At 42.7% G+C, this 20813-nt stretch overlaps 2 protein-coding genes across 2 annotated transcripts in view; one reads left to right on the forward strand and one right to left on the reverse strand.

Moving 5' to 3' along the window:
• Positions 1-20813, reverse strand: part of adsl (adenylosuccinate lyase) — a gene marked incomplete at both ends in the record, with an annotated part of 382286 nt that overhangs the window by 176195 nt on the left and 185278 nt on the right. The gene's annotated exons all lie outside the window — the stretch shown is intronic.
• Positions 4999-18954, forward strand: alas1 (aminolevulinate, delta-, synthase 1). The gene is made up of 11 exons (XM_083771299.1): positions 4999-5168; positions 9240-9465; positions 10316-10489; positions 10593-10742; positions 11121-11340; positions 12206-12390; positions 13744-13923; positions 15779-15943; positions 17087-17355; positions 18093-18255; positions 18373-18954. Exons 2-11 carry the CDS (start codon positions 9264-9266, stop codon positions 18531-18533), a joined length of 1869 nt encoding a protein of 622 aa, XP_083627425.1. The 5' UTR covers positions 4999-5168; positions 9240-9263; the 3' UTR covers positions 18534-18954.

Genomic DNA, 20813 nt, shown 5'->3' on the forward strand with positions numbered 1-20813 from the left:
ACTGGCCCCATGTAGTGAACTGAGTTTGCGTAACTGTCTTGTGTAGCTACTCGTCTCGTCCTATCAGGTGCGTAATGTGCGTAATACATTACACTTCGTGGTACGAGGGTGTCGCTAGCCATTGGCCAAAATTTACTTCCACACACATTTATAAACAACCTGGTTTGTTTGATTGATTGAAAATGTTATTCACAGTTTGTATGACGGGTACAGTTCAACACTTCAACTTCAAACGTAGGTATACAGGTCAAACTGCTACGAGGATTAAAACCAGAAAAAGCCTTGTTGAAGACTTGATTACATCAGTGTCCTCCATTTTCAATTAATCAGAAGATAAAGACAATACTATATACACTTCTATGCAAAAAAATAAATCAGCATACAGTTGAAGTCATTGCAGCTTGCATTCAATTGTTATTGTACCTTTATAGTGAGGTTTTCTGTAGTCGCGTTTGCAGTCTCTACTCTCTAGTCACGGTGTGTGTGTGTGTGTGTGTGTGTGTGTGTGTGTGTGTGAGACTGTGTGTGTGTGTGTGTGTGTGTGTGTGTGTGTGTGACTGTCAGTGAGACAACATTCCAAGACAGCCTGGGGTGCACAGTACACGCCCAAGCGTTCTGGCTTCTTTTGTTTAGGGGAGAGATCCGAGAGAGCGTGTGTGTGTGTGTGTGTGTGTGTGTGTGTGTGTGTGTGTGTGTGTGTGTGTGTGTGTGTGTGTGTGTGTGTGCGTGCGTGCGTGTGCGTGTGCGTGTGTGTGTGTGTGTGTTATTTATATAGACTACTTAATGTTTTTTAATCTCCAAAACATAAATGTATGGTGGGCTGTGGGCAACTGGGCATGTCCACAGCTAGCATGCAAATTGAATATACTATAGGCCAGGGACTCCACCCACTGGCAGTGGTTGGTTATTACAGGTCAGCCACCTGTTACCTTCTTCCTCTGTGTGTGTGTGTGTGTGTGTGTGTGTGTGTGTGTGTGTGTGTGTGTGTGTGTGTGTGTGTGTGTGTGTGTGTGTGTGTGTGTGTGTGTGTGTGTGTGTGTGTGTGTGTGTGTGTGTGTGTGTGTGTGTGTGTGTGTGTGTGTGTGTGTGTGTGTGTGTGTGTGTGCGTGTGCGTGCGTGCGTGCGTGCGTGCGTGCGTGCGTGCGTGCGTGCGTGTGACTGTGTGTGTGCGCGCGCGTGTGTGTGTGTGTTAAAGCTGCAATGATTTTTTTGCACATAGTTATAGGGAAAAAACACAACCTGGGCTGGCATATACAGTACACCGAAACTATTAAATTGATTCATAAGATTGCATGGGCACATACAATCACACATTTTATTTGTATTGGATACAGCTCCTGGGCCTGGTGAGAGCAGGAGTGGGGACCTGGTGAGACGTAGGAGGGGCCCGGACAGGAGCCAACCCACAGAGCCTAGTCTTTCCACGCGCCAGAATCTGGTTCTTCCAGTCCTGGCAGAGTAGTTCCGGAGCAACGGATTGTGGCCCTGGTTTTTCCCTAATGGGACTGATCGAGTGCAGCTACTGGGACGTAAGTCTGGACTTGATCACCCCAGCTGGGTCACCCGAGTGAGGGGTATGATGTTCGAGAGACCTGAAACCCTGATGACCTTGGGATACATCACTGAGGATATGTCCCAGGTGCATCCATGCAATGTTTTTTGTTATAGATAAGATATATAGGCCTAATGTTTATTGTTTATCTCCAGCATATAAATGGTGAAATATATATGGTGGGTATGACTATGTCCACAGCGGTTCACAGTGTTTCATTGTTAAGGACTTCTTCTTAACGCTATGTTACTCTCGACTTCCTTCCTGCACGCATCACCTGTCGACTGCTGCAAAAATATAAAGAATTAATACGTTATACTCACCAATACAAAGACGGTTTTGTGGTGTCGAAAGCACTCTGAGCCCCCCACCATTACATATAAAATGCACTTTTTGGCCAAAAGTCAAGCCTTAACGCTAATTGGATATAGAAAGAGCAATACTATAGGGACTCCACTCACTGGCAGTTGTTGGTCATAGCTCAGCCACCTGTTTCCTTCTTCCTTCTTCCTGTGTGTGCGTGCGTGCAAAGTGCGTACGTGCAAAGTGCATGCGTGCGTGCAAAGTGTGAGAGAGAGATATGTACCAATACCATGATCTGCTTTGTTGTTGACTCAATGCTTTTAACAGTGCAGACGAGAATGAACGCAGGTATAATATAGCCATGCATGTCCTATGAGTCATGAGTCATCCATCTTCAACCACTTATCCATGGTCGGGTCACGGGGGCAACAGCTCCACCAGAGAGCTCCAGACTTCCCTCTCCAGAGCAACATTAGTAACTTCATCTCCTCCATCTCATCCTTGGTCTGCCCGGGGGTCTTCTCCCAGTGCATCGAGGACCTCCCTATAGGGAGACCCTCGAAAGGCATCCTATAGCCAGATGCCCGAACCACCTAAGCTGGCTCCTTTCCAGGCGAAGAAGCAGCGATTCTAGTCACTCTACTCTGAGTCTCTCGTGTGACTGAACTTCTCACCCTATGGGCTGTATTTTACGTGTCTTACGTACCAGGTCTTATTCCCTAACTTGAGTAAACTAAAGACCTGGAGGCGTGATCAATGCCATTTGGCTATTCTGAGTGGCCAAAGAGCATTGATCACGCCTCCAGGTCTTTAGTTTACTCAAGTTAGGGAATAAGACCTGGTACTTAAGACACGCAAAATACAGCCCTATATCTCTAAGGGAGACCCACCTGTCGGAGAAAACTCATTTCGGCCTCGCGAGTCGCAACCTCATTCTTTCGGTCATGACCCACACTTCATGACCATAGGTGAGAGTAGGAACGAAGATTTATCGGTAGACAGAGAGCTTTGCCTTCTGCTCAGTGCGGTACAGTGACTGCAATACCGCCCCTGCTGCTCAGATTCCCCGGCTGAACTCCTTCTCTGTCCTCCCCTCATTCGTGATCAAGACCCTGACATACTTCAACTCCTTCACCTGCATGGGGTAATGTCACATTCCCTGCTTGGACTGCACAATAATAATTATTTTTGACTTGTGAGGAGGAGGAGGAGGAGGAGGAGCTGCTGTAGCTGGAGAAGGTTATTTTCCAAAATAAAAATAAAAAATAAATGAAAACGGTAAAAAGTGTTTTTGATTAATCTATCATGGTTAAAATGGAGTTTTAAGTTATAATGGGTTTGTATAGGAAGGGGGCGGGGCAGCTAAAATGAATATCAATCATCTAATTGTTTTTTTTTAAGTGAAATATCCCTTAAGTAAAAGTAGCAAAACTGCAATGTCGAAATACTCTGTTACAAGTAGAGGTCTGGAATACAAAATTCACTTGAGTAAAAGTACAAAAGTATTGGTATAAAAAAAATAATACCATAATTAATTAATACCATAATTCCATACCACAGTTGCACAGCACACTGTCAAAGTTGTCAGTAGAGGTCAGTAGAGGACAACTTTTGCAGTGAGTGGGTCAGTCAGTCACACACACACACACACACACACACACACACACACACACACACACACACACACACACACACACACACACACACACACACACACACACACACACACACACACACACACACACACACACACACACACACACACACACACACACACACACACGCCCACCCACGCACACACACACACACACACACGGTCTATAAGGAAAATATAGGCTATATATTTTTTTTTCCTTCTTCCAAAACAAATATTATTTTGCAGAGCTTTTAACCCAAAGGCCACAATTGTGTTTCTTGTCCTATTTGGAAAAAGAAGGGGGAAAAAAAGAAAGAAGAAAATATCATAATTTTTAAATATTGGCATATGGTTCATCATTATAATCGCAATGATAAATAATTAAATATGGCCTAATTATAGTGCACGCACGGCGCACAACAAAATACCTAAATTTTAGAAGAGAAAAACTAAAGGCGCCAAATAATGCTCACACTTTCCAGTTCAACGTTTCTTTGAACACTAGGGGTCGCGTCTGGACTGCAAATATCAGTCACATACAACTGTAAATCCCTTCAAATCGGAATGTGTGTGAAAGACTTGAAGAAATGCCGAGGTCATGGCCAGCCATCAAATATTCCATAATAGTTTGTGACAGTCCGAGATGCCACAAGTAAATCCACTTAGATTCAATATAGCCTACATTGTGAAGTCAATACGAATAATTGTGCTTGTCAGATTGTTTGGAATCAAACCGGGTAGTAGAGTAGGCTAGGCCTACCTAATGTCAGTAAAACAGTTTTGACTGAGTATAGGCCTATCCTATATAAAGCCTATGACCTATGATAAACGCTCTCAAACTTAGGTCTAGGTCTATCTCATAATGAATTAGTGTAGGTGTAGGGCTGTAGGCTATATGAAAATCAATAAGATAGATAGGCTACTTCTATATACGGAGTCATTTAAAAAATATATAATTTCCAAAAGGATGAAACCCACCAGTGGTTCTAAAATGTAGAACCACTGATGGGTTTCATCCTTTTTTAAATCATTTAGAATCTAAATGATGTCATATCATCATCATCATCATCATCAAATGCTGGTCCTTATACGTACGCCCGAATAAATAATGGACCTTCATAATGAAAAAGGTTGAATTGATTGATTGATTGAAATATTTATTAACAGTTTGCAGAATTACAGTACATTTCAAGTACAACTCAATGCAAAGACAGTAAAGACTGTTAACTGTGAGTGGACGACCCAATAAAGCATTACACTTGTTTACAAGAGGGTCCACCTTGTTCCTTGTTCAATTCATCAAAAGAAACCAAAGTAACCTAACCTAACCAACCAGTCAACCACAGTGCATAACATGTAAAATATGAATGGGTGAAACTAAAAGAAATGTAGGGGAAGGGCCACCTGACGTCACAACAAAACGTGTCTCGCGATAACCCCCTGCGTCACGATTCTTCTTGCCCTTATAAGCCGGTTGCATCTCGTCTGTCCTTTGGTTCGTCCTCAGTGTAGGATAACACGGCCGGCTGTGATCTTTATAACATCTCCCTCTCCCCTGACTCCCCAAACTTACTGCACTTTACCTGAGTCTGGATTCACACTGACAATCTGTTAGCTTATCTTAGCTGCTAGAGGACTGAGGAGGACATTTCTTTTTTTTTACATTTTCCCGCAAAGGTAAGATGCCTCTCTCTCTCTTCCGTCATCATTTCGGTCTCCTTTCCCTGACACTATGGCTAGCTAACCTTTAGCTAGTTAAAGTTCCTGCTGTCAGAACTACAATCTGTTAGTGTATCGACACCTAACCCTGGGACATACTATTAATAACAATGTAATAATCTAACGGATTGCTTACTGTTGTATTAGTTGACAAATTAAAAATGTTGACAACGAAATCTCAGGCTTTGAATCATCACCCATATGGGCCATTATTAAACACAAGTTTGGACTGCAGTCAATCGATGATCGTTTATGAAAGTAGTAGCCTCTACACTGTACATTATTGCTTGTACGACAATAGCGAAAATGGGTGATCCACAAGTTCACGTCCCATTGCTGATGTATTCTCTTATTTGTATTTTTTTTAATAAAAGGATGAATAGAAATATAGAATACTATATGGGCCGCTAGGGTTCATGTGGTTTGAATGTTAGCCCTGAAACCTTGACAGTCATGACGCCACTTCACCTTGTTTTGCGCACATTGTTACATTTAATTTAAAAGTCTACATATTCGTCTGATTTCAACTCTAAAGTGTTCACCCCCGGGGTGCTATGGACGATGGATGGTTTTACGGGCGAGAATTAGCACCCGTGCATTCAGTATTGTTCAATAAAACACATTTTTTATCCGACCGCTGGCCAGTTTCTCAGTTTTTCCACCATATGCTTTTAACTACCCGCCCCTATTGACTGGGTGGTGTACTGCACTCTTGATACGTTATAACCTTTTTGAGAGAATTGCCACCGATCCGGATTAAAACTCCTTTTATTGAAGAATACGGAATGCACGGCTGCTAAAATCCGCCCGTACAACATTCTAACATCCGTGGCACCGGAAAACAACCTTTTTATTTAGACGTGTGAACGTTGTAAATGTAACAAGGTGCGCGAAAAAGGGGTCTATATACTTCCGCCATTGTGAACCATGGCTATCTATCTCGACATTAGGAGTTCTACACGAGAGCTGGAATCGAATGTCAGCCAGTCGCGTGACAGAACTTAATTTAGAAACAACCTAGGCACGTGGAAGTGTAGTGTACTACTAGTGTGAGAATGTTTATTATTCACAGTTCAATCTTATCTATATGTCGGCGTGGACTGGAAACTGGAAGGAAGGCCCTAAACAACAAGCATGTCATCATTATTAGTCATAGATATTCTTCGTTTTGGACTATGGACCTTTTCCTTAGCGTGCGTGCGTGTTTAGTAGTCGTGGGGGATTAGTTCCTGGAAAACTTGAATCCAGGATTTTTACTGTAAATGGCGGACAAGGGTGTTGTTGGGTAAGCCAGTGATCATACTTAACAGGCAGGGGTCCACCTTGAGAGGTTTCAGGGGCTCCCCCCCCCCCCCAGTTAAATGATTGATAGTTAATCGTAAGCATTATTAGTACAGTAGCCTACTTATAAAGGTGTTAATAGCCCGCACAAGAGTGTTTATATCCGTCATTTTGGTCATGTTTCGCTGTCTGCTTGTTCTTAGCTCTTGAGTATAGAGATCGACCTATACTTAGTTGGACACTTTCTTCCTTGGCTATATAGAAGTGTCTATTTGTATGTCTAAATGTTTTTATGAATTGAACAAGGTGGACCCTCTTGTAAACAAGTGTAATGCTTTATTGGGTCGTCCACTCACAGTTAACAGTCTTTTTATTGAGTTGTGCTTGAAATGTACTGTAATTCTGCAAACTGTTAATAAATACTTCAATCAATCAATGGATTCGTGACGACCATGTCATATAACCTATGACAGTCTTGTGGCTAGGGCTATACCTTCAGTGCATAGACGGTTGTAAGAATTGATTGAGTATGTAACAGTTTGGAGAATTACAGTACATTTCTAGTACAACTCAATATATGAACTGTTAACTGTGGACGATAACGTAAAGCACTTGTTTACCAAGAGGGTCCACCATGTTCAATTCATCATAACATTTACAGACGTACAAATAGGCTATACACTTCTATATAGCGGATATAGAAGAACATGCCAGACCAACAATAAAACAAGTCTTGTCAAATGGCCTATTGCATATGTCATTACAATAAAATAAATCACTCTTGTGTGAAGTGAGGGGCGCTGTTATGATCATACATCACATTCTGTGCGCAACCAATCAAATCGTCACATTCCCGTGCAGCTACAAACACAAGCACGGCTCACACACACAAACGCACAAAGCTGTGCATAATAAAACAAAATTGTAATTAAGAATCTCTGTAGTTGGCAAGATGTGTTTGCCAGTGGTGGAAAAAGTACTCCATTGTTTTACTTAAGTAAAAGTACCAATACTGCAATTTAGAAGTATTTCGTTACAAGAACATGTACGGAATTGAATATGTACTTGAGTAAAAGTACAAAAGTATCTGCATCAAAATGTACTAGAAGTAAAAGTACTCATTGTGCAGAATGTGCCATTTCACAAGTTCAACATGTGTACAAAATCTATTAAATAGCAGAAATGTAGGCCGAAATGTATAGGGTTGAAGTCTCAAGGTTTCAAATAATTGTAAAAGTACAAATTTTGGCTCTGAGATGTAGTGGAGTAGAAGTAAAATTATTTGAAATACTCAAGTGAAGTGCAAATACCTCCAAATTGTACTTAAGTACAGTACTTAAGTAAAAGTACTTAAAGTTACTTTCCACCACTTGTGTTTGCTAAAGGTTTCTCTATTCACAGGGCAATGCACTTTCACCTGTTAAGGACACACCTGTTGCACCAAAATAATGCATGGTGAACTGGAAATGCAGAAGTGGAAGTTAAACAAATGCATCCATGGACCATACTAGGCAAATACACGCTGGGTTTATACGAATTCAAAACAACTCGCTCCGGGCGTACAGCCGGCGGAACAGCACGGCCTGGTATTAGTAATATAAGTAAATTATGCTTAAAGTTTAAACGGTTAAACCTAACATTATTCCTAACCTTAAGCTCAGTAAAACTATGTCTAACCCTAACCCTATTCCTAAACATAACCTCAGTAAAACTATGCCTAAACCTAACCCTATTCTTAAACTTAACCCCAGTAAAACTATGCCTAAACCTAACCCTATTCCTAAACTTAACCCCAGTAAAACTATGCCTGAACCTAAGTCCCTATTCCTAAACTTAACCCCAGTAAAACTATGCCTAACACTAAACTTATTTCTAACCTTATTCTCAGTAAAACAAAATAAAGAATACAAGAACCGCCACACCGAGCGGTCGGCGGAAAAAAGCTGGGGCGAGATGCAATTGGGGCGACTGTACCTGTTACCGTTTATACTGCTAGTCTATTTATATACTCTCCACTGCGGTAAATGTCTCACCGGATGGGCAGATAACATATTGAAGTGAAGTCCTATTATGCTTTATAACCTGGCTGCAAAATCACTGCTCAGAAACATTACTTGAACATGTGTGCACTGTTTCCCCATGTTGTTTTTGTCGACTAAAACCAAGACGAAAAATGTTCTTCGACTACCTTATTTCACTGACAAACTAAATGGAAACTCAATGAAAACCAAGCTATGATGACTAAAACTAAGACTAAATATATTGACAATTGTCAACAATTAAAAACTAGACTAAAATGTTAGGAAGGGACTAATGGACAAGAGATCCAGTATAAGTCATTTTACAATTAGTTGCATGCTGAAAATCTACAAGCCCACATGTGTTGTGAACTTGTTGTGAACTTGTGGATCGGCTATTTTCAGCAAGTGAAAAAAAGAACAGCCATTACGACAGCATCAAGGCCCGCCAAAATGCATTTTTGTTAAAATCTTATGATATTTAGTCGAAGTCGAACGCTAAAGCATTCCAGGTGTCTAAAATGTGACAAACTAAATAAACTATTCAAGAGACTATGACTAAAACAAAAAAATGTGCTGCCAAAAACAACACTGGCCAGAGCTAAAAGTCTATGGATCTATTCTAAACCCCTTTCTTTTAGATAACCATTAGTATACTGTTCTGGAGATGTAACACTAAAACTTCCTGCAAATGTTCTAATTTCCATTCTGTCTCCTCCTTCTCTCCCAGGCTTTAAAAAAATCATTGTTGACTATGGACGTGGTAGTGCGCCGTTGTCCGTTCCTGGCCCGCGTGCCCCAGGCGTTCTTCCAGCAGGCCAGGAAGAGCATGGTGGTGTACGCCCAGCAGTGCCCCATCATGATGGAGCTGGCCTCCAAGCCTCTGGGGCCCACGCTGGTCCGATCCCTCTGCTCCTCCTCGTCCCACCAGAAGACTGAGGACATCATGTCTGCCGGTGAGTGGAGGTTTAGGTTTAGGTACAGTATAGCTAGGTTTAGGTATAGCCAGTGGTGTTTTTGGCAGAAGATTTCTATTTTAGTTCTCTTGAATAGTTTTCCCTTAGTCACATTTTAGTCACCTGGAATGTACTGTTCGTCTTAGTTTAGTTTTAGTCAAGTAAATGTCATGTGATTTTTAGTCGACTAAATCACCTGTAGATTTTGTATTTTGGCGGGCCTTGATGCCGTTATAATGGCTGATTTTACACTTGCTGAAAATAGCCTTGTAGATCGGCTATTTTCAGCATGCAAACGAGTGTAAAATGACTTATTCTGGATCTCTTGTCCACTAGTCCCTTCCTAACATTTTAGTCTAGTTTTTATTTGTTGACAATTGTCAATATATTTAGTCTTAGTTTTAGTCATCATAGCTTAGTTTTCATTTAGTTTCCATTTAGTTTTTGTCCGTGAAAAAAGGTAGTCGACGAACATTTTTCGTCTTAGTTTTAGTCGACGAAAACAACACTGGGTTAGTTTAGGTATAGTTTTACTGAGGTTAGGTTTAGCGTTATGGTTAGGTTTCGTAGGGCTCCATCTTGCGCCACCCTTATCCCTTATCCCTAAACGTATTTGCCTTTTCTTTTTTTACTATTTTGAAAATCATTTTAAAATGGCAAAAAAAAAGTTTGCTTTCTCTTTAACTTATGACATCCAGAAGTATTTTGATGAATAAAGGCCATTCAGGAAGTTTCACGAAAATGTGTTCTGACACGATATTGACTCTTAGTTCATAAATATCGGAAGTACACTTTTGAATTTTCTGTGTGTGTATCTTTTGCTCTAAAGCTTCCTCTCCTTTTTCTCCAGTGCCTAAGAAGGCCCAGCTGCCCCCTAACCACCCGATGCCACCCTCTGGCCAGGCAGCGGCCACCAAATGCCCCTTCCTGGCAGCCGAGATGGGTCAGAAGAACAGCAACGTGGTCCGCGAGGTCAGCATGGAGCTCCAGGAGGACGTTCAGGAGGTCCGCACTGTCCAGAACGGTAAGATTCATAATTTACATGGTACATTAATTCAAGAGACTATGACTAAAACTAAAAATCTAAATGTTGCTGCCAAAAACGACACTGCTACTCTATGTTTCAGATGTGTCCCCTATGCACCTGAAGCAGCCCTCCTCCATGAGCAACAACAACAAAGTGGGCGGGGGGGATCGTGCCACGTTGATGAGGAACCTCCTGAAACAACGGCCCAAACGAGTCTCTCACCTGCTGCAGGACAACTTGCCCAGTCACGGTGAGTTGAGTTGGTTTGAGTTCCTATTAACACATTTAGACCGGGTTAGGGTTAGGTTTTTGCTTCTAGGGACCCCCCCAGAAGCAAATATTTGAGTTAAAAAACGTTCTCTCCGAAAGAATATATATATAAAAAAATAGCAGACCTACAAGCTCGTAGCACGGCACTCGCGAGCTTGTACATCTGCTATTTTTCAATAGCTAAAGTGTAACATAATGCTCAAAAACACCAAAAGGGGTTACCTCCCAGAATGAGATAAACCTTGAACCCTAGCGTCCATGTTTTCCGGGCATGTCTCAATAGGCAAACATTGCAAGGAAAACGAATACATAAATACATAAACATACTAACCAACCTCCCTCTGCCCATTTTTAACAGTCTCCAACTTCCATTACGATGGCTTCTTTGAGAAAAAGATTGAGGAGAAGAAGAGCGATCACACCTACCGCGTGTTTAAGACCGTCAACCGGCTGGCCACCGAGTTCCCCATGGCAGAGAACTACACAGACTCCATGGAGGACAAGAAGGAGGTGTCCGTTTGGTGCAGCAACGACTACCTGGGCATGAGCCGACACCCGCACGTGGTGCAGGCCATCATGTGAGTGTTAGAGGAGGAGGCTGTTGTGTGTGTGTGTGAGAGTGTATTTGCATGTGTAATTAAGGCCTCACTCACACCTTCGCATCTAGCATACAACATTGTTGGATGCTAGATGTAAACAAAGGGTAAGTGTCATGGCCGCCCCAATGCATTTCCAATGGAAGTCACATGGTTTGACACAACATTGTTGTTGTACGGCTTTCGGCTGTGTTTCGACTGCCCCCCTCCCCCTCATACAACAAATGTTGTAATGAATTGCGAGCTTGCATCAGTAAACAAGTCTCATGCATCAGCTATACAACAATCTATTGTGAAAGTGTGAGTGAAGCCTAAGACACACTTGTATCCTGTGTCTTCTGTGTGTCATGGCCGCCTCAATGCATTTCCAATGGTAGTCACATGGTTTCATGACACAATCTTGTTGCATGGTTGTCTTCTGTCGTTCTCAAATAATTTCATGTCAAGGACCCCCAAATATATTATGTAATAGGCCGCCGACCCCCATCTGAAAATGTGTTGTTCCAGGGACCCCCCCAGAAGCAAATATTTGAGTTAAAAAACATCGCTCTGAAAGAATATATTCAAACATTTGGGCCACATTTTCACGATTTTTCAAAAATAACAGACCTACAAGCTTGTAGATCTGCTATTTCTCAACAGTTAAAGTACTACATAATGCTTACAACACCAAAAAAGGGGTTCCCGCCCCAAAATGGGTTAATGCAAGTGGATGGGAGGAGAAATCCGGTGACGTCTCTATTAATATACATATACTCTAAAGGTGGACCACATACATTCTGACTGGCTGGAAGATTCTGATGCAATACACATGAGTTAAAAATCAATCAATTTTGTTGTTCTTCAGGGAGACGTTGAAGAAGCATGGTTCGGGAGCAGGCGGTACCAGAAACATCTCAGGGACCTCCAAGTTCCACGTGGAGCTAGAACAGGAACTGGCTGACCTCCACCGGAAGGACGCCGCACTCCTCTTCACTTCCTGCTTTGTCGCCAATGACTCCACCCTCTTCACCCTCGCCAAGATGCTGCCAGGTAAATCCAACAGCAAACTGATTCACCCTTTGTCAAGTCCCGCCCGTGGTTGTGCCCCTCTTTGCACCCATTGGTTGCTGTTTCGTGGTTGGACAAAAATCCTTTCTCTCCATCCACTACCATTGAAATAACGTGTTTTTCAGTTGCTTCGTATTGATATTCTATGAATTCAATTCTTATTTTAAACTTGATGTCAGTAAAAAGGAACATCACAGGTGCAGCATGGTGATTGCAGGGTATATCATGTTTGTTTTTAGTTTTTTCCAAAGATGATGTTTTAGCAAACTCAACATAAACAAGGCAGAAAGAGCCTGCTGGTCAGTCAGGGACCAATCAGAAGGCTGACAAATGGTCAATTGGCTGTCTTCAGGTGAAATTGACAACCAAAACGGGGATCCATTTCAGATATTGTATTTGAGGGTAAACTAGATAAATACTATTAAATAGTCCCCACAGGAATCCGCAGGGGAAAAAAGGCTTGATTTCGCGGCGAACATTCCTAATTCAGCGGACAACAATCCTTTATTCCGCTGCTTAGTTAATATTACCCAGAGATTAAATTATTATTATTATTTTTTTAATGTTCTGTTTATTCATTTTTGGTTTTTTACAAATATAGAAGTAAATTGAGAAATAAAAAGAGATTAAATTATTTAACCTCCAATGACCAGTTATCAAGCTATTTCTTAAAAAAATTATAATAAGTAGAATCTTTCATGAAATAGATACAATTAATTGTAATTATGGATGAGTCATAATAATCAAAGATTCCATTAATCGTTTTTGGGGATAGATTATTATTATTATTCATGTTTTATTTATTTGTTTTGGTTGCAAAGGTTGTCATTCAAACCCTCCCACGATCACGGATTCCTCTGGGGACTAGATAAAGTGCCCCTCGGGGAACAGGTCTCCACCAGGGCAGGTCAGGTTGTGGCCTCCTGGTGGCGCTATAATAGGCCAATGTGAAAAGGGGTGGCATTTCTTCTTACGCCTTGGATGGCAATTGGGTGATCTGAGGCATTTTGTTCCAAAAATGTGTTTTGCAAACATCCACCTGTTGGTGGCGCTATAACAGGCCAATGTGAAAAGGGTGGGATATATTCCTCAGCCTAGTAGGAAAGTCTGTGAAAGAATTCACGTAAATTGCACGCTGCGTTCATGATTTGAGGCTTTTTGTTATAAACGGGCCAATCCTGCAAACTTTGAAAGCCAATGTTATACTCTCTCTCCCCATGCCTTCGGCCTGGTGGAGACAATTAGTTTTCCCTTCTTTTTGTATTACTGTTCCAGCAGTGAGAGTAAGGAGGGCTAAATGACTGAACCTGTGTTGTTTCTCCTTCTCCCTCCCAGGGTGTGAGATCTACTCTGACGCAGGCAACCACGCGTCCATGATCCAGGGCATCCGGAACAGCGGCGCCAAGAAGTTCATCTTCCGCCACAACGACGTGGCCCACCTGAGAGAGCAGCTACAGAAGGGAGACGCCAACAAGCCCAAGATCGTGGCCTTTGAAACGGTTCACTCCATGGATGGTCAGTGTCTGATGGTTCCTCTTTCTTAAACATTATGACAACATAATAAAGTTTTATATATTTGCTGATGGCTGATCATTCATGACATCATTTCCCTACCTACATTATAGATATTTTAACTTGAAAATAATATGAACCATTCAGGGGGTGAAGGACAAAGCACCACAGCATAGTGTAAAATAAGGCCGTTGCACTCAAAAAGTGCAAACCCCTTTTTCTTCCTCGTGTCCTCCACAGTTCTCCCTCGGCCTCCTTTAATAATATTATAATAATACATAAAACATTTATATAGCGCTTTTCAAGGTACCCAACGTTACGTCGCTTTACAGAAAAAAGTTTAATAAAAACTATTTTATTATACTAGATAAAAAAGGTTATAAACTAGAAACAAGGTAGGCAGACAAGGAGGGGGGAGGGGGATTATGTGGTCTGAAAAGGTGCGTTTTGAGTGTGCTTTTGAACATGTCAAAGGTGGGGGCAGCTCTGATGTGGGCTGGGAGTGAGTTCCACAGTGAAGAGGTGGCCACTGCGAAGGCCCTGCTGTCACCCCAGGTTCTCTTGTTGGACTAGTGGGGTTCCAGTAGGTTGGCATGCAGTGCTTGACCTGAGGGAGCGGGTGGGGACATGGCGTTGGATGAGTTCAGAGAGGTTGAGGGGGGCCTAGTTGTTGAGGGCTTTGTATGTGGTGGTGAGTATTTTGAGGTCAATTCTGAATTTGACTGGGAACCAGTGCAGTTCACGGAGGACCTTTCTTAGAAGCACTTCTAGCCAAGTCGGAGACAGATGCAACCACACCCCACCCCAAGGCCCTGGTTGTTTTCCTAACACCAGGTCTTTGTTGTTGTCCTAACGTGAACCAAACGGAGCTTCTAGGTTTGACGTAGTGTAATCAGCTGTTCAGAACAGCAGGTGTGGAATGTGCAGCAGACAGCCAGGCACACCGGGAGCTAGGGCATTCACTTCTAGTCATTTTTACTAGTTGCCTAGTTTTCTAGTCGACTAGTTGTTTAACTACCTATTATGTATAATAAATATTATATATTATATTTGTACATTTAAAAACTGTGTACATTGGTGGATTTACTAGTCGACTAGTTTAATAGTCGACTAGTTGCTTAATGCCTGGCGGGAGCCATCAGATAGATGGATGGATGAAATGAGTGATCTTCACACATTACATATTTCCATGATGACAACTTCAACCCAGATGCCATTTATTTGCATTTTGAATGTTTTATTTTTATTTTTATTAATGAATGAATAGTTTATTTTGGTGTTTAAAAGACAGTTGTGTTACATGATCAGGTTTAGCACCGAAAAGGTGTAGGAGTAACATTAGTTACTGACAAAACAAAAAAAAAGTAAGAAAAAAAAAAAAGACACGGCAGAAGCAGAGAAGAGAACAAAAGATTTGTATTTGTATTATTTTTTGCACAGCATGTCTGTGAAGGTCAAGTGTCCAGAATACCTTGCGATCTGTGACGTCAGTGAGTCAGTCTCTGTTGTTAAGTAGGTTCTGAAGGGTCCCTGTGGAGTGCTGGCTCTGCGTCATCACTCTGAGTACTTTTCACTGACTCATTTCATTCCGTCAAATACAAACTCTGGGTGGATCTGGTTTTCCCAGATAATTTGTTCTATCTACCACTTGCGTTTGAGTTTGGAAAAGTAGTGTGAAGCCACTTCAACCACTTTCAGCCTGCATGGCCTCCCTATTCTGAGATGGACGGAAATTGTAAAAATAAGAAAAAAATTAGGTCAAGATTGCCTATTTTAGCTATTCGTCATACAACAACAAAGTATGCCGTAAACATGGCTAACCTGTTTATTTTGTCCCTCTCTGCTGTTAACCCCCCAGGCGCGGTGTGTCCCCTGGAGGAGATGTGTGACGTGGCCCATGAGTTTGGGGCCATCACCTTCGTAGACGAGGTTCACGCCGTGGGGCTGTACGGGTCCCGGGGAGGAGGCATCGGGGACCGGGACGGGGTCATGCACAAGATGGACATCATCTCAGGGACTCTAGGTAAGCATCTAGATGAGATCTTTGTCACTGGAAGAGACGTACAACGTACGCACAGGATTATATTAGATAACTGACACTGGGTGAAAAAATGGGTTGCAAAATCGTGGAGACGTATAGACGTACACACACACAGACTTGGTGCATTTATAGTTAGATAATACATGTATGGCATTATGGATGGATTGGATTGACATCACAGGCTAGGCACATAAACATTGGAGCCACGCCGATCCACACGGATTACATTTGATTTAGTTTGTATTTTTGTTGTCTGTATTCACACAGAGGTGGCGATCCTCCCGGCAAACTGGTGTTGTTTGACATTCAGTGTTTGGTCACCCAATATACCACAGCGGCTTAGAGAAGCTCCGCTTTAACCGGAGGTGTTCTGCTCCTGTTGCTAGGAGACTGTGGTCCCTTGTGATTCTCTTCTTGAATCTCCCCTGAGGCTGTCGTCCAAGTGAGAGAGGACAATTATTCCTTCAGAGCTCAAGCAGCCTCTCTGTCACTTCAAAGTGATCCCCAGTGTGTTCAGAATATTTGAAAACCGTTTCACCCGAGAAAACTAATAAAAACTAATAATAATAAACGGGAAAGGGACTTGCTCAAGGATTGCGTGTATATACGTTAGATCTTTGGAGATTCAGAATAACATGCCCAAACAAAGTATTTTGGAAATGGTCTGGAATTGGCCCCTACAATAACCTTGATAATGGAGAGAATACATCATAAATAAATACTGAAACCACATAAAATCATGGGGCGGGAACCCCTTTTGGTGTTTAAAGCATTATGTCATTCTTTAGCTATTGTAGATCTGCGAGCTTGTAGTTCTGCTATTTTTGAAAAATGGTGAAAATGTGTCGCAAATCTTTGAATATATACATATTCTTTCAGAGCAAATGTTTTGAACTAAAATATTTGCTTCTGGAGGGTCCCTGGAACAACATATTTTCAGATGGGGGGTCGGTGGCCAATTACATATATTTCTGGGGGTCCTTGACATAAAAAACGACATAGAAACATGAGGTTTTTCAGAAAACTCAGGATTCAGAAGGCATTTGTAGAATCGTCCTCGGGGTCGAAATGGTTCTAAAACCATACAGGGGTCTAATAACTGCATGCTACTACTCTTGTTTTCAGGCAAGGCCTTCGGCTGCGTCGGGGGCTACATCGCCAGCACCTCCACGCTGGTGGACGCGGTGCGATCCTACGCCGCCGGCTTCATCTTCACCACCTCCCTGCCGCCCATGCTGCTGGCCGGAGCCCGGCAGTCCATCCAGACCCTCAAGGGGGAGGAGGGCCGTGCGCTGCGGCGCAAGCACCAGCGCAACGTCAAGCTGCTCAGGCAGATGCTGATGGACTCGGGGCTGCCTGTGGTGCACTGCCCCAGCCACATCATCCCCATTCGGGTGAGTTGACTGTAGTAGCGGCAGCATTTAGTGTCCCATTTTGGGTGCCGGGGAACCCCTTTTGGTGTTTTTAAGCATTATGTTATGCTTTAGCTATTGAAAAATAGCAGATCTACAAGCTTGTAGGTCTGCTATTTTTGAAAAACATTGTGAAAATGTTTTTTTAACTCAAAGGTTTGCTCTTGGAGGCTCCCTTGAAACACTATTTTCAGATGGGGGTCGGTGGCCATATATACAGTATATATGATTTTTGGGGTCCTAGACATGAAATATTTTGAAAACCACTGATATAGAAACATGGGGGTTTTTTTTAGCAAACTTTCATGATTTAGAAGAGATTTGTAGAATCTAGTGTCGGTCCTAAATGGGCTAACCCATCAAGACCTGAGACCAGATTCTACAAATGTCTTCTAAAAGTCCTGTCTGTTTCCCAAACCTTTTCACGTCAAACGCCTAGAATGATATGTATTTGGCTGCCGGCCGCCACCACCAAATATTTTAGCTAAAAAAAAGTTTGTTTGGGAAAGAATATATATATTCAAAGATTTGCGACACATTTTCACAATTTTTCAAAAATGGCAGATCTACAATCTTGTAGCGCGGCACTCGGTACCACACTATGAGCTTGTAGATCTGCTAAAGTTTAAAATAATGGTTATAATAAGTGGTTAAAAGCTATAAGGTGACACAGATTCGTTCCAAATCTCATTGGTTGTGTGTGTGCCTTCGTTGTACAGGTGTCCGACGCAGAGAAGAACACGGAGGTGTGTGACATCATGATGAGTCGTTACAACATCTACGTTCAGGCCATCAACTACCCCACGGTGGCCCGCGGCGACGAGCTCCTTCGCATCGCGCCCACGCCACACCACACGCCCCAGATGATGCAGTACTTTGTCGGTAAGAGGAGCTAATAAGTCCGTCCCAATGTTGGTCTATAAAACGGGTTAAACAAACAAAGCGTTTTCTCTCTTTCATGCCTTCCTAATTCTCCGTTTCCTTGCATGTTGTTAACAGAGAAGCTGCTTCAAACCTGGGCCGACGTGGGCCTGGAGCTGAAGCACCACACCTCGGCGGAGTGCAACTTCTGCCAGCAGCCGCTGCACTTTGAGCTGATGAGTGAACGGGAAAAGTCTTACTTCAACGGCCTTAGCCACCTGATCTCCGCCTGCGCCTGACCCGGACCACCACTACCACCGCGCAGCCAGAGTGTAGAGTAGGAAGAGTAGCGACACGCTTTGATCTCGCCGCAAAGCGGGTGCCTCTGGGCTATAGTTCCAAACATTGCTCCTATGGCTGGAACTATCCCATTGAGAGAGAATGAGCATTCCATTGTTACGATGGGAGACATCGCTAGTGTCGCCACTCTCTTACTATATTACTCTGCGCGCGGCTGGCTCGAGAGGCCCGATGAGCACACTTGACAACCATTCCTCAAGTTATGTCACTATAGAATGTATTGTTGTTGGTCGTCTTTAATACTGTATGTGTTTCTGAAGATATCGTGTTATTTAAAGAAGATATTTCACTATATGCTCTATAATATTATGGTTACAATCAAATTAAAAAAAAAGGTGCAAGTGTCTTGCCACAAGAGTACCGGAGTGTGATCCTTTTTTAATTTCAGGGCAGTGTTGATTTCATCGACTAAGACGAAAAATGTTCGTCGACTACCTTTTTTCACTGACGAAAACTAAATGGAAACTAAGCTAGGATGACTAAAACTAAGAATATATATATATATATTGACAATTTCGTCAACAAATAAAAAATAGACTAAAATGTTAGGAAGGGGACTAGTGGACAAAATATCCTGTATAAGTAATTTTGCACTTTGAATGCTGAAAACTGTATTTTAATTAGAACCCCTTGGACATCTTTTGGTTTAACTGTTGTGTAGAAGAACCCTTGCTTGGACAGCATGGCAGGATGATTGATCTTGGCTGTATTCAAATGCTTCGGTAACTACTCCTTTTTCAGACATGCTTGGTTTGTACTCACTCAGACCTTTAATTAATAATGGCTTATAGTGTCCAGCATGCTTCCTTTCCAAAAAGCACTACAATTCAGCAAAAACATAATTGCATAAGCATATCCCATTTAGACCTGAGGAGGATTTAAAAAAGGCTTCTAAATCCTAAAGGTTTTCTGATAAACCTATGTTTCTATGTCCGTGGTTCTCAAAACATTTTCACGTCAAGCACCCCCAAAATTATATGTAATTGGCCTCCATCTGAAAGTAGCAAAGATTTGAGTTAAAAACTCACTCTGAAAGAATATATATTCAAAGATTTCAGTTAAAAACGTTTGGTCTGAAAGAATATATACGGTATTCAAAGAGTTGCGCCACATTTTCACGATTTCTTTTTAAAAATGGCACTCGGTGACGCTACGAGCTTGTAGATCTGCTATTTTTCAATAGCTAAAGTATAACATAATGCTTAAAACACAAAGTGGTTACCGCCCAAAATGGGATCCATAGTTACCATGGCAACTAAGCCATTATTATATTTATTATTTGCTGCGAGAGTGAGGTCTAGCCAACACCAACTCGGGATTCCTGGATCCCTCCACAATTTCAATCAGGTTCTTGTGCTCTGCAGTGTTGTCAGCCAAGCTGTCGCGCTGTAGCACGTCGCCATGGGTGGTACGCTTCTTCCCCCTCCTGGCTTTGCCCTGCGTTGACTACCATAGGGTCAATTTACTTGCCTCAAGTTCTGGATTCCTGACACAGTGCCCTGCTCTCTCTCTGACTTTGTCTGTGACCCGTGGTAGGTCCCCATAGAGGTCCACATTTCTGATGCTGTCCGTCCATGTGACACCTAGTGCCATATAGCATTCTTGTGTAGACTCCATCCAGGGCTTTTTTCCTGTTGTACTGTGAGGGTCCATGTCTCGGCCCCATACAGCAGTACTTACTCCACTGTGAGGGCCATGTCTCGGCCCCATACAGCAGTACTTACTCCACTGTGAGGGTCCATGTCTCGGCCCCATACTCATACAGCAGTACTTACTCCACTGTGAGGGCCATGTCTCGGCCCCATACAGCAGTACTTACTCCACTGTGAGGGTCCATGTCTCGGCCCCATACAGCAGTACTTACTCCACTGTGAGGGTCCATGTCTCGGCCCCATACAGCAGTAGCCTACTTACTCCACTGTGAGGGTCCATGTCTCGGCCCTATACAGCAGTACATGACTCCACTGTGAGTGTCCATGTCTCGGCCCCATACAGCAGTACTGACTCCACTGAGGGTCCATGTCTCGGCCCCATACAGCAGTACTGACTCCACTGTGAGGGTCCATGTCTCGGCCCCATACAGCAGTACTGACTCCACTGTGAGGGTCCATGTCTCGGCCCCATACAGAAGTACTGACTCCACTGTGAGGGTCCATGTCTCGGCCCCATACAGCAGTACTGACTCCACTGTGAGGGTCCATGTCTCGGCCCCATACAGC

This window comes from Protomyctophum parallelum (genome assembly GCF_964188405.1).
Source record: "Protomyctophum parallelum genome assembly, chromosome: 8".
Taxonomy (NCBI): domain Eukaryota; kingdom Metazoa; phylum Chordata; class Actinopteri; order Myctophiformes; family Myctophidae; genus Protomyctophum; species Protomyctophum parallelum.